This window comes from Taudactylus pleione, unplaced genomic scaffold (genome assembly GCF_031769625.1).
Source record: "Taudactylus pleione unplaced genomic scaffold, aTauple2 ptg000483l, whole genome shotgun sequence".
NCBI lineage: Eukaryota > Metazoa > Chordata > Amphibia > Anura > Myobatrachidae > Taudactylus > Taudactylus pleione.
This window is the reverse complement of record NW_028284885.1, coordinates 2,813,247-2,827,315: the sequence shown is the minus strand read 5'-3', so window position 1 is coordinate 2,827,315 and position 14,069 is coordinate 2,813,247. Positions and strand designations below refer to the sequence as shown.

Here is a 14,069-nt window from a genome sequence, read left to right as displayed (position 1 = left end):
GTAGAGTTCTCATTTATACACAGCTAAATGAGTAAAGTTTGGTTGTAGAGTTCTCCCGTAAAACACAGCTAAATGAGTAAGGTTTGGTTGTGCAGTTCTCCCGTAATACACAGCTAAATGTGTAAAGTTTGGTTGTGGAGTTCTCCCGTAATACACAGCTAAATGAGTAAGGTTTGGTTGTAGAGTTCTCATTTATACACAGCTAAATGAGTAAGGTTCGGTTGTGGAGTTCTCCCATTATATACAGCTAAATGTATAAAGTTTGGTTGTAGAGTTCTCCCGTAATACACAGCTAAATGAGTAAAGTTTGGTTGTAGAGTTCTCCTGTAATACACAGCTAAATGAGTAAAGTTTGGTTGTGGAGTTCTCCCGTTATACACAGCTAAATGTTTAAAGTTTGGTTGTGGAGTTCTCCCGTAATACACAGCTAAATGAGTAAAGTTTGGTTGTAGAGTTCTCTTGTATTACACAGCTAAGTGAGTAAAGTTTGGTTGTGGAGTTCTCCCGAAATACACAGCTAAATGTGTAATGTTTGGTTGTGGAGTTTTCCCGTAATACACAGCTAAATGAGTAAAGTTTGGTTGTGGAGTTCTCCCGTTATACACAGCTAAATGTGTAAAGTTTGATTGTGAAGTTCTCCCGTAATACACAGCTAAATGAGTAAAGTTTGGTTGTGGAGTTCTCCCATAATACACAGCTAAATGAGTAAGGTTTGGTTGTGGAGTTCTCCCATAATACACAGCTAAATGGATAAGGTTTGGTTGTGGAGTTCTCCCGTAATACACAGCTAAATGTGTAAAGTTTGGTTGTGGAGTTCTCCCATAATACACAGCTAAATGGATAAGGTTTGGTTGTGGAGTTCTCCCGTAATACACAGCTAAATGAGTAAAGTTTGGTTATGGAGTTCTCCCGTAATACACAGCTAAATGAGTAAAGTTTGGATGTGGAGTTCTCCCATAATACACAACTAAATGGATAAAGTTTGGTTGCGGAGTTCTTCCGTAATACACAGCCAAATGAGTAAGGTTTGGTTGTAGAGTTCTCCTGTAATATACAGCTAAATGAGTAAAGTTTGGTTGCAGAGTTCTCCCGTAATATACAGCTTAATGAGTAAAGTTTGGTTGTGTAGTTCTCCCGTATTATACAGCTAAATGAGTAAAAAAATTTGGTTGTGGAGTTCTCCCGTAATATACAGCTAAATGTGTAAGGTTTGGTTGTGGAGTTCTCCCGTTATACACAGCTAAATGAGTAAAGTTTGGTTGTAGAGTTCTCCTGTAATATACAGCTAAATGAGTAAAGTTTGGTTGTAGAGTTCTCCCGTAATATACAGCTAAATGAGTAAAGTTTGGTTGTGGAGTTCTCCCGCAATATACAGCTAAATGAGTAAAGTTTGGTTGTGGAGTTCTCCCGTTATACACAGCTAAATGAGTAAGGTTTGGTTGTGGAGTTCTCCCGTAATACACAGCTAAATGAGTAAGGTTTGGTTGTGGAGTTCTCCCATAATACACAGCTAAATGGATAAGGTTTGGTTGTGGAGTTCTCCCGTAATACACAGCTAAATGAGTAAAGTTTGGTTGTGGAGTTCTCCCGTAATACACAGCTAAATGAGTAAGGTTTGGTTGTGGAGTTCTCCCGTAATACACAGCTAAATGAGTAAGGTCTGGTTGTGGAGTTCTCCCGTAATACACAGCTAAATGAGTAAAGTTTGGTTGTGGAGTTCTCCCATAATACACAGCTAAATGGATAAGGTTTGGTTGTGTTCTCCCGTAATACACAGCTAAATGAGTAAAGTTTGGTTGTAGAGTTCTCCTGTAATATACAGCTAAATGAGTAAAGTTTGGTTGTGGAGTTCTCCCGTAATACACAGCTAAATGTGTAAAGTTTGATTGTGGATTACTCCCGTATTACACAGCGAAATGAGTAAGGTTTGGTTGTGGAGTTCTCCCCTAATACACAGCTAAATGAGTAAAGTTTGGTTGTAGAGTTCTACCGTAATATACAGCTAAATGAGTAAAGTTTGGTTGTAGAGTTCTCCCGTAATATACAGCTAAATTAGTAAAGTTTGGTTGTGGAGTTCTCCCGTAATACACAGCTAAATGTGTAAAGTTTGGTTGTGGAGTTCTCCCGTAATACACAGCTAAATGAGTAAAGTTTGGTTGTAGAGTTCTCTTGTAATACACAGCTAAGTGAGTAAAGTTTGGTTGTGGAGTTCTCCCGAAATACACAGCTAAATGTGTAAAGTTTGGTTGTGGAGTTCTCCCGTAATACACAGCTAAATGAGTAAGGTTTGGTTGTGGAGCTCTCCCGTAATACACAGCTAAATGAGTAAGGTTTGGTTGTGGAGCTCTCCCGTAATACACAGCTAAATGAGTAAGGTTTGGTTGTAGAGTTCTCATTTATACACAGCTAAATGAGTAAAGTTTGGTTGTAGAGTTCTCCCGTAATACACAGCTAAATGAGTAAGGTTTGGTTGTGGAGTTCTCCCGTAATACACAGCTAAATGTGTAAAGTTTGGTTGTAGAGTTCTCCCATAATACACAGCTAAATGAGTAAGGTTTGGTTGTGGAGCTCTCCCGTAATACACAGCTCAATGAGTAAGGTTTCGTGGTGGAGCTCTCCCGTAATACACAGCTAAATGAGTAAGGTTTGGTTGCAGAGTTCTCATTTATACACAGCTAAATGAGTAAAGTTTGGTTGTAGAGTTCTCCCGTAATACACAGCTAAATGAGTAAGGTTTGGTTGTGGAGTTCTCCCGTAATACACAGCTAAATGTGTAAAGTTTGGTTGTAGAGTTCTCCCATAATACACAGCTAAATGAGCAAGGTTTGGTTGTAGAGTTCTCCCGTAATACACAGCTAAATGAGTAAGGTTTGGTTGTGGAGTTCTCCCGTAATACACAGCTAAATGAGTATGGTTTGGTTGTAGAGTTCTCATTTATACACAGCTAAATGAGTAAAGTTTGGTTGTAGAGTTCTCCAGTAATACACAGCTAAATGAGTAAGGTTTGGTTGTAGAGTTCTCATTTATACACAGCTAAATGAGTAAGGTTTGGTTGTGGAGTTCTCCCCTAATACACAGCTAAATGTATAAAGTTTGGTTGTAGAGTTCTACCGTAATATACAGCTAAATGAGTAAAGTTTGGTAGTAGAGTTCTCCCGTAATATACAGCTAAATGAGTAAAGTTTGGTTGTGGAGTTCTCCCTTTATACACAGCTAAATGTTTAAAGTTTGGTTGTGGAGTTCTCCCGTAACACACAGCTAAATGAGTAAAGTTTGGTTGTAGAGTTCTCTTGTATTACACAGCTAAGTGAGTAAAGTTTGGTTGTGGAGTTCTCCCGTTATACAGAGCTAAATGAGTAAAGTTTGGTTGTAGAGTTCTCCTGTAATATACAGCTAAATGAGTAAAGTTTGGTTGTAGAGTTCTCCCGTAATATACAGCTAAATGAGTAAAGTTTGGTTGTGGAGTTCTCCCGTAATATACAGCTAAATGAGTAAAGTTTGGTTGTGGAGTTCTCCCGTTATACACAGCTAAATGAGTAAGGTTTGGTTGTGGAGTTCTCCCGTAATACACAGCTAAATGAGTAAGGTTTGGTTGTGGAGTTCTCCCATAATACACAGCTAAATGGATAAGGTTTGGTTGTGGAGTTCTCCCGTAATACACAGCTAAATGAGTAAAGTTTGGTTGTGGAGATCTCCCGTAATACACAGCTAAATGAGTAAGGTTTGGTTGTGGAGTTCTCCCGTAATACACAGCTAAATGAGTAAGGTCTGGTTGTGGAGTTCTCCCGTAATACTCAGCTAAATGAGTAAAGTTTGGTTGTGGAGTTCTCCCATAATACACAGCTAAATGGATAAGGTTTGGTTGTGTTCTCCCGTAATACACAGCTAAATGAGTAAAGTTTGGTTGTAGAGTTCTCCTGTAATATACAGCTAAATGAGTAAAGTTTGGTTGTGGAGTTCTCCCGTAATACACAGCTAAATGTGTAAAGTTTGATTGTGGAGTACTCCCGTATTACACAGCGAAATGAGTAAGGTTTGGTTGTGGAGTTCTCCCGTAATACACAGCTAAATGAGTAAAGTTTGGTTGTAGAGTTCTACCGTAATATACAGCTAAATGAGTAAAGTTTGGTTGTAGAGTTCTCCCGTAATATACAGCTAAATTAGTAAAGTTTGGTTGTGGAGTTCTCCCGTAATACACAGCTAAATGTGTAAAGTTTGGTTGTGGAGTTCTCCCGTAATACACAGCTAATGAGTAAAGTTTGGTTGTAGAGTTCTCTTGTAATACACAGCTAAGTGAGTAAAGTTTGGTTGTGGAGTTCTCCCGAAATACACAGCTAAATGTGTAAAGTTTGGTTGTGGAGTTCTCCCGTAATACACAGCTAAATGAGTAAGGTTTGGTTGTGGAGCTCTCCCGTAATACACAGCTAAATGAGTAAGGTTTGGTTGTGGAGCTCTCCCGTAATACACAGCTAAATGAGTAAGGTTTGGTTGTAGAGTTCTCATTTATACACAGCTAAATGAGTAAAGTTTGGTTGTAGAGTTCTCCCATAATACACAGCTAAATGAGTAAGGTTTGGTTGTGGAGTTCTCCCGTAATACACAGCTAAATGTGTAAAGTGTGGTTGTAGAGTTCTCCCATAATACACAGCTAAATGAGTAAGGTTTGGTTGTGGAGCTCTCCCGTAATACACAGCTAAATGAGTAAGGTTTGGTGGTGGAGCTCTCCCGTAATACACAGCTAAATGAGTAAGGTTTGGTTGTAGAGTTCTCATTTATACACAGCTAAATGAGTAAAGTTTGGTTGTAGAGTTCTCCCGTAATACACAGCTAAATGAGTAAGGTTTGGTTGTGGAGTTCTCCCGTAATACACAGCTAAATGTGTAAAGTTTGGTTGTAGAGTTCTCCCATAATACACAGCTAAATGAGCAAGGTTTGGTTGTAGAGTTCTCCCGTAATACACAGCTAAATGAGTAAGGTTTGGTTGTGGAGTTCTCCCGTAATACACAGCTAAATGAGTATGGTTTGGTTGTAGAGTTCTCATTTATACACAGCTAAATGAGTAAAGTTTGGTTGTAGAGTTCTCCAGTAATACACAGCTAAATGAGTAAGGTTTGGTTGTAGAGTTCTCATTTATACACAGCTAAATGAGTAAGGTTTGGTTGTGGAGTTCTCCCCTAATACACAGCTAAATGTATAAAGTTTGGTTGTAGAGTTCTACCGTAATATACAGCTAAATGAGTAAAGTTTGGTTGTAGAGTTCTCCCGTAATATACAGCTAAATGAGTAAAGTTTGGTTGTGGAGTTCTCCCTTTATACACAGCTAAATGTTTAAAGTTTGGTTGTGGAGTTCTCCCGTAACACACAGCTAAATGAGTAAAGTTTGGTTGTAGAGTTCTCTTGTATTACACAGCTAAGTGAGTAAAGTTTGGTTGTGGAGTTCTCCCGTTATACAGAGCTAAATGAGTAAAGTTTGGTTGTAGAGTTCTCCTGTAATATACAGCTAAATGAGTAAAGTTTGGTTGTAGAGTTCTCCCGTAATATACAGCTAAATGAGTAAAGTTTGGTTGTGGAGTTCTCCCGTAATATACAGCTAAATGAGTAAAGTTTGGTTGTGGAGTTCTCCCGTTATACACAGCTAAATGAGTAAGGTTTGGTTGTGGAGTTCTCCCGTAATACACAGCTAAATGAGTAAGGTTTGGTTGTGGAGTTCTCCCATAATACACAGCTAAATGGATAAGGTTTGGTTGTGGAGTTCTCCCGTAATACACAGCTAAATGAGTAAAGTTTGGTTGTGGAGATCTCCCGTAATACACAGCTAAATGAGTAAGGTTTGGTTGTGGAGTTCTCCCGTAATACACAGCTAAATGAGTAAGGTCTGGTTGTGGAGTTCTCCCGTAATACTCAGCTAAATGAGTAAAGTTTGGTTGTGGAGTTCTCCCATAATACACAGCTAAATGGATAAGGTTTGGTTGTGTTCTCCCGTAATACACAGCTAAATGAGTAAAGTTTGGTTGTAGAGTTCTCCTGTAATATACAGCTAAATGAGTAAAGTTTGGTTGTGGAGTTCTCCCGTAATACACAGCTAAATGTGTAAAGTTTGATTGTGGAGTACTCCCGTATTACACAGCGAAATGAGTAAGGTTTGGTTGTGGAGTTCTCCCGTAATACACAGCTAAATGAGTAAAGTTTGGTTGTAGAGTTCTACCGTAATATACAGCTAAATGAGTAAAGTTTGGTTGTAGAGTTCTCCCGTAATATACAGCTAAATTAGTAAAGTTTGGTTGTGGAGTTCTCCCGTAATACACAGCTAAATGTGTAAAGTTTGGTTGTGGAGTTCTCCCGTAATACACAGCTAATGAGTAAAGTTTGGTTGTAGAGTTCTCTTGTAATACACAGCTAAGTGAGTAAAGTTTGGTTGTGGAGTTCTCCCGAAATACACAGCTAAATGTGTAAAGTTTGGTTGTGGAGTTCTCCCGTAATACACAGCTAAATGAGTAAGGTTTGGTTGTGGAGCTCTCCCGTAATACACAGCTAAATGAGTAAGGTTTGGTTGTGGAGCTCTCCCGTAATACACAGCTAAATGAGTAAGGTTTGGTTGTAGAGTTCTCATTTATACACAGCTAAATGAGTAAAGTTTGGTTGTAGAGTTCTCCCATAATACACAGCTAAATGAGTAAGGTTTGGTTGTGGAGTTCTCCCGTAATACACAGCTAAATGTGTAAAGTGTGGTTGTAGAGTTCTCCCATAATACACAGCTAAATGAGTAAGGTTTGGTTGTGGAGCTCTCCCGTAATACACAGCTAAATGAGTAAGGTTTGGTGGTGGAGCTCTCCCGTAATACACAGCTAAATGAGTAAGGTTTGGTTGTAGAGTTCTCATTTATACACAGCTAAATGAGTAAAGTTTGGTTGTAGAGTTCTCCCGTAATACACAGCTAAATGAGTAAGGTTTGGTTGTGGAGTTCTCCCGTAATACACAGCTAAATGTGTAAAGTTTGGTTGTAGAGTTCTCCCATAATACACAGCTAAATGAGCAAGGTTTGGTTGTAGAGTTCTCCCGTAATACACAGCTAAATGAGTAAGGTTTGGTTGTGGAGTTCTCCCGTAATACACAGCTAAATGAGTATGGTTTGGTTGTAGAGTTCTCATTTATACACAGCTAAATGAGTAAAGTTTGGTTGTAGAGTTCTCCAGTAATACACAGCTAAATGAGTAAGGTTTGGTTGTAGAGTTCTCATTTATACACAGCTAAATGAGTAAGGTTTGGTTGTGGAGTTCTCCCCTAATACACAGCTAAATGTATAAAGTTTGGTTGTAGAGTTCTACCGTAATATACAGCTAAATGAGTAAAGTTTGGTTGTAGAGTTCTCCCGTAATATACAGCTAAATGAGTAAAGTTTGGTTGTGGAGTTCTCCCTTTATACACAGCTAAATGTTTAAAGTTTGGTTGTGGAGTTCTCCCGTAACACACAGCTAAATGAGTAAAGTTTGGTTGCAGAGTTCTCTTGTATTACACAGCTAAGTGAGTAAAGTTTGGTTGTGGAGTTCTCCCGAAATACACAGCTAAATGTGTAAAGTTTGGTTGTGGAGTTTTCCCGTAATACACAGCTAAATGAGTAAGGTTTGGTTGTGGACCTTTCCCGTAATACACAGCTAAATGAGTAAGGTTTGGTTGTGGAGCTCTCCCGTAATACACAGCTAAATGAGTAAGGTTTGGTTGTAGAGCTCTCATTTATACACAGCTAAATGAGTAAAGTTTGGTTGTAGAGTTCTCCCGTAAAACACAGCTAAATGAATAAGGTTTGGTTGTGGAGTTCTCCCGTAATACACAGCTAAATGTGTAAAGTTTGGTTGTGGAGTTCTCCCGTAATACACAGCTAAATGAGTAAGGTTTGGTTGTAGAGTTCTCATTTATACACAGCTAAATGAGTAAGGTTCGGTTGTGGAGTTCTCCCATTATATACAGCTAAATGTATAAAGTTTGGTTGTAGAGTTCTCCCGTAATACACAGCTAAATGAGTAAAGTTTGGTTGTAGAGTTCTCCTGTAATACACAGCTAAATGAGTAAAGTTTGGTTGTGGAGTTCTCCCGTTATACACAGCTAAATGTTTAAAGTTTGGTTGTGGAGTTCTCCCGTAATACACAGCTAAATGAGTAAAGTTTGGTTGTAGAGTTCTCTTGTATTACACAGCTAAGTGAGTAAAGTTTGGTTGTGGAGTTCTCCCGAAATACACAGCTAAATGTGTAATGTTTGGTTGTGGAGTTTTCCCGTAATACACAGCTAAATGAGTAAGGTTTGGTTGTGGAGCTTTCCCGTAATACACAGCTAAATGAGTAAGGTTTGTTTGTGGAGCTCTCCCGTAATACACAGCTAAATGAGTAAGGTTTGGTTGTAGAGTTCTCATTTATACACAGCTAAATGTGTAAAGTTTGGTTGTGGAGTTCTCCCGTAATACACAGCTAAATGAGTAAAGTTTGGTTGTAGAGTTCTCCCGTAAAACACAGCTAAATGAGTAAGGTTTGGTTGTGGAGTTCTCCCGTAATACACAGCTAAATGTGTAAAGTTTGGTTGTGGAGTTCTCCCGTAATACACAGCTAAATGAGTAAGGTTTGGTTGTAGAGTTCTCATTTATACACAGCTAAATGAGTAAGGTTCGGTTGTGGAGTTCTCCCATAATACACAGCTAAATGTATAATGTTTGGTTGTAGAGTTCTCCCGTAATACACAGCTAAATGAGTCAAGTTTGGTTGTAGAGTTCTCCTGTAATACACAGCTAAATGAGTAAGGTTTGGTTGTGGAGCTTTCCCGTAATATACAGCTAAATGAGTAAGGTTTGGTTGTGGAGCTCTCCCGTAATACACAGCTAAATGAGTAAGGTTTGGTTGTAGACTTCTCATTTATACACAGCTAAATGAGTAAAGTTTGGTTGTAGAGTTCTCCCGTAAAACACAGCTGAATGAGTAAGGTTTGGTTGTGGAGTTCTCCCGTAATACACAGCTAAATGTGTAAAGTTTGGTTTTGGAGTTCTCCCGTAATACACAGCTAAATGAGTAAGGTTTGGTTGTAGAGTTCTCATTTATACACAGCTAAATGAGTAAGGTTCGGTTGTGGAGTTCTCCCATAATACACAGCTAAATGTATAAAGTTTGGTTGTAGAGTTCTCCCGTAATACACAGCTAAATGAGTAAGGTTTGGTTGTAGAGTTCTCCTGTAATACACAGCTAAATGAGTAAGGTTTGGTTGTAGAGTTCTCCTGTAATACACAGCTAAATGAGTAAGGTTTGGTTGTGGAGTTCTCCCGTAATACACAGCTAAATGTATAAAGTACACCCCTGATGAAGTCTATCTGCATATCTGCACATTGGGGGGGAAGATGTAACATGTACAGAGAGAATTAGATTTGGGAGGGGGGTTTCCTAGCTAAGATCTAAATTTCAGAGTAATGAAGCTGTACATCATCTGTGGGCTACATGCAACAGCAGCCAGTATTTACCTCTCATGCATACATAATACATGTATTTGCATCTCTTGTATTGCAGCATGGTGTGTCCAGGTATAAAGTTACTAGCTTTTTTTTTTTTTTTTGCTTTGCTCCCAACTCAGAATAATCCCCAATGTATTCAGCTGGTGTTAAGTTTCCCCAAAGTGCACGACATGGGATTGATGTGCGTCTTTCCTGCGTCTCTCTTCCAAGCTTTCCTGTCTGGCGCTGTCTCTCAGAACACAACCACATAAATTGCTGCACCTGGCGATGCTCCCAGCGTTGGGTTCTGCTCCTTATTATGTCGCTAGCGCACGTCTTGCAGAACGTTACCACTACATTGCAGAATGTTTCCTTTGCTCTTCCAGGAGTACAGATGCCTCTGGGAGACAGATCCGTTTTCAGTTATTTTGTTGACCTACAAAGTGGGAAGTTTGTGCCTTGGGACAGTCTGGTTCCATCCACAGAATCTTTAATCCAGAAAGGTAATGTCTATATGTTCTTTTTGTTGGATTGCTTCTCCTCGTGTGCTTTGGTGGAAATAATTAACATCAGATGCAAATATAATAAAACGGTAAAGTGTAAAAGTGTATTATACTTAAACAAAGAGTTATGCTTATAATATGCAGCTGATTTTACATTTAATTTCATTTAATCATTATTACTATTGTGAAAGCAACTTCTTGTTGTGTTTTTTTTTTTACTATTCTAAACCCCGGGGCTTTGGTGGCGGTTTTGCAGCGGTTTCTAAATGACAGCCCTGTTCTGTCATATTCTAAAATGTGTTTTGACGGCGGTTTGGCGGCGGTTTTGCTATCTGCAGATTTACTAAGGCCAAAACCGCTGCAAAACTGCCATCAAAACACATTTTAGAATAGAATAGAACAGGGCTGTCGTTTAGAAACCACTGCAATACTGCCACCAAACCGCCGGGGTTTAGAATAGAATAGAACCCGCCGTCAAACCGCAGCTTAGTACATTTTGCCCAATATCTGGTTAGAGTAATTTGTGCCCCATATGTACGTTGGGTCCCAGGCGGGAGCCTCGGTTGCCTAATGTAGGATCCCGTTTTTGTTTACAAATTTTTGGAATGTTTGGAATATGAAAGTGATAATCTGCAGACTTTGCCAGGGAATTAGCGGTATTTATAGCCGCACTGAATAGGAGGACAGTCTCGGGACGCCCTCGCTATGCATTTTACATCTTTTAGATGATGACGTTTTTTTTCCATCCACCTCTGTTCTTTTGTTTTGTTTTTTTGCTGATTATTTTCCATAGTGTAAAAGGCTATGTACTTAGACAAAACACATTAATCACTGGCTGGGAAACCTTTTCTTTTCTTTCTGGAGTTGTATATCTGCTTATTTGTGATTAATTGGTGGAATGTGGACTCTTAACTGTTTTACTTCCGGGTTCCCGTATTAGGTCTGTGAACCATCTTTCAGTCCCATTGTTCAGCATTTAATTAATAATGTGCTAGGTATATTACTGTGAACATATATACATACGGTGACTCATGTTTTACGTCATGACATCATTATTTTTTAATTACCAGCAAATTGTGCAGTGCCATTTCCATTACACTGCTTGCTGGACAGTTCCTAAAGCTGACCCACTGACCTGTGACCTGAACTGTGACCTTGCATGTGGCCAAATCAGACAGATAGATCCAACCATTCTGCGCTGGGGAGCTGGATGCCTAGATTCCTCGGCACAGAACAGAACTCCTGTGTGATTGCACAAGACAGAGGTTATCAGGGAGCAGCATACCTGCACTGCTACACTGCATTGTCTCTCTGTATCTAGTGAGTGATACCTGCACTGCTACACTGCATTGTCTCTCTGTATCTAGTGAGTGATACCTGCACTGCTACACTGCATTGTTTCTCTGTGTATCTAGTGAGTGATACCTGCACTGCTACACTGCATTGTCTCTCTGCATCTAGTGAGTGATACCTGCACTGCTACACTGCATTGTCTCTCTGTGTATCTAGTGAGTGATACCTGCACTGCTACACTGCATTGTCTCTCTGTGCATCTAGTGAGTGATACCTGCGCTGCTACACTGCATTGTCTCTCTGTGTGTCTAGTGAGTGATACCTGCGCTGCTACACTGCATTGTCTCTCTTTGTGTCTAGTGAGTGATACCTGCACTGCTACACTGCATTTTCTCTCTGTGTATCTAGTGAGTGATTCCTGCACTGCTACACTGTATTGTCTCTCTGTGTATCTAGTGAGTGATACCTGCACTGCTACACTGCATTGTCTCTCTGTATCTAGTGAGTGATACCTGCACTGCTACACTGCATTGTCTCTCTGTGTATCTAGTGAGTGATACCTGCACTGCTACACTGCATTGTCTCTCTTTGTGTCTAGTGAGTGATACCTGCACTGCTACACTGCATTGTCTCTCTGCATCTAGTGAGTGATACCTGCACTGCTACACTGCATTGTCTCTCTGTGTATCTAGTGAGTGATACCTGCACTGCTACACTGCATTGTCTCTCTGTATCTAGTGAGTGATACCTGCACTGCTACACTGCATTGTCTCTCTGTGTATCTAGTGAGTGATACCTGCACTACTACACTGCATTGTCTCTCTTTGTGTCTAGTGAGTGATACCTGCACTGCTACACTGCATTGTCTCTTTGTGTATCTAGTGAGTGATACCTGCACTGCTACACTGCATTGTCTCTTTGTGTATCTAGTGAGTGATACCTGCACTGCTACACTGCATTGTCTCTCTGTGTATCTAGTGAGTGATACCTGCGCTACTACACTGCATTGTCTCTCTGTGTATCTAGTGAGTGATACCTGCGCTGCTACACTGCATTGTCTCTCTGTGTATCTAGTGAGTGATACCTGCGCTGCTACACTGCATTGTCTCTCTGTGTATCTAGTGAGTGATACCTGCACTACTACACTGCATTGTCTCTCTTTGTGTCTAGTGAGTGATACCTGCACTGCTACACTGCATTGTCTCTTTGTGTATCTAGTGAGTGATACCTGCACTGCTACACTGCATTGTCTCTTTGTGTATCTAGTGAGTGATACCTGCACTGCTACACTGCATTGTCTCTCTGTGTATCTAGTGAGTGATACCTGCGCTACTACACTGCATTGTCTCTCTGTGTATCTAGTGAGTGATACCTGCGCTGCTACACTGCATTGTCTCTCTGTGTATCTAGTGAGTGATACCTGCACTGCTACACTGCATTGTCTCTCTGTGTATCTAGTGAGTGATACCTGCACTGCTACACTGCATTGTCTCTCTGTATCTAGTGAGTGATACCTGCGCTGCTACAATGCATTGTCTCTCTGTATCTAGTGAGTGATGTCTGCACTGCTACACTGCATTGTCTCTCTGTGTATTTAGTGAGTGATACCTGCGCTGCTACACTGCATTGTCTCTCTGTATCTAGTGAGTGATGTCTGCACTGCTACACTGCATTGTCTCTCGGTGTATCTAGTGAGTGATACCTGCACTGCTACACTGCATTGTCTCTCTGTGTATCTAGTGAGTGATACCTGCACTGCTACACTGCATTGTCTCTCTGTATTTAGTGAGTGATACCTGCGCTGCTACACTGCATTGTCTTTCTGTATCTAGTGAGTGATGTCTGCACTGCTACACTGCATTGTCTCTCTGTGTATCTAGTGAGTGATACCTGCACTGCTACACTGCATTGTCTCTCTCTGTATCTAGTGAGTGATACCTGCGCTGCTACACTGCATTGTCTCTCTGTGTATCTAGTGAGTGATACCTGCACTGCTACACTGCATTGTCTCTCTTTGTGTCTAGTGAGTGATACATGCGCTGCTACACTGCATTGTCTCTCTGTGTATCTAGTGAGTGTTACCTGCGCTGCTACATTGCATTGTCTCTCTATGTATCTAGTGAGTGATACCTGCGCTGCTACACTGCATTGTCTCTCTGTGTTTCTAGTGAGTGATACCTGCGCTGCTACACTGCATTGTCTCTCTGTGTATCTAGTGAGTGATACCTGTGCTGCTACACTGCATTGTCTCTCTGTATCTAGTGAGTGATACCTGCGCTGCTACACTGCATTGTCTCTCTGCATCTAGTGAGTGATACCTGCGCTGCTACACTGCTTTCTCTCTGTGTATCTAGTGAGTGATACCTGCGCTACTACACTGCATTGTCTCTCTATGTGTCTAGTGAGTGATACCTGCACTGCTACACTGCATTGTCTCTCTGTGTATCTAGTGAGTGATACCTGCACTGCTACACTGCATTGTCTCTCTGTGTGTCTAGTGAGTGATACCTGTGCTGCTACACTGCATTGTCTCTCTGTGTATCTAGTGAGTGATACCTGCGCTGCTACACTGCATTGTCTCTCTGTGTATCTAACGAGTGATACCTGCACTGCTACACTGCATTGTCACTCTGTGTGTCTAGTCAGTGATACCTGCGCTTCTACACTGCATTGTCTCTCTGCATCTAGTGAGTGATACCTGCACTGCTACACTGCATTGTCTCTCTGTGTATCTAGTGAGTGATACCTGCACTGCTACACTGCATTGTCTCTCTGTATCTAGTGAGTGATACCTGCGCTGCTACAATGCA

General features: G+C 40.6%; 1 protein-coding gene across 1 annotated transcript in view; it reads left to right on the top strand.

Moving 5' to 3' along the window:
• Positions 1-14,069, top strand: part of DNAH14 (dynein axonemal heavy chain 14) — a 1,015,490-nt gene that overhangs the window by 771,564 nt on the left and 229,857 nt on the right. The window contains exon 44 of the mRNA XM_088449338.1: positions 9,850-9,966. Within this exon, the coding sequence (XP_088305464.1) occupies positions 9,850-9,966 (117 nt within the window). The remainder of the gene's footprint in view (positions 1-9,849; positions 9,967-14,069) is intronic.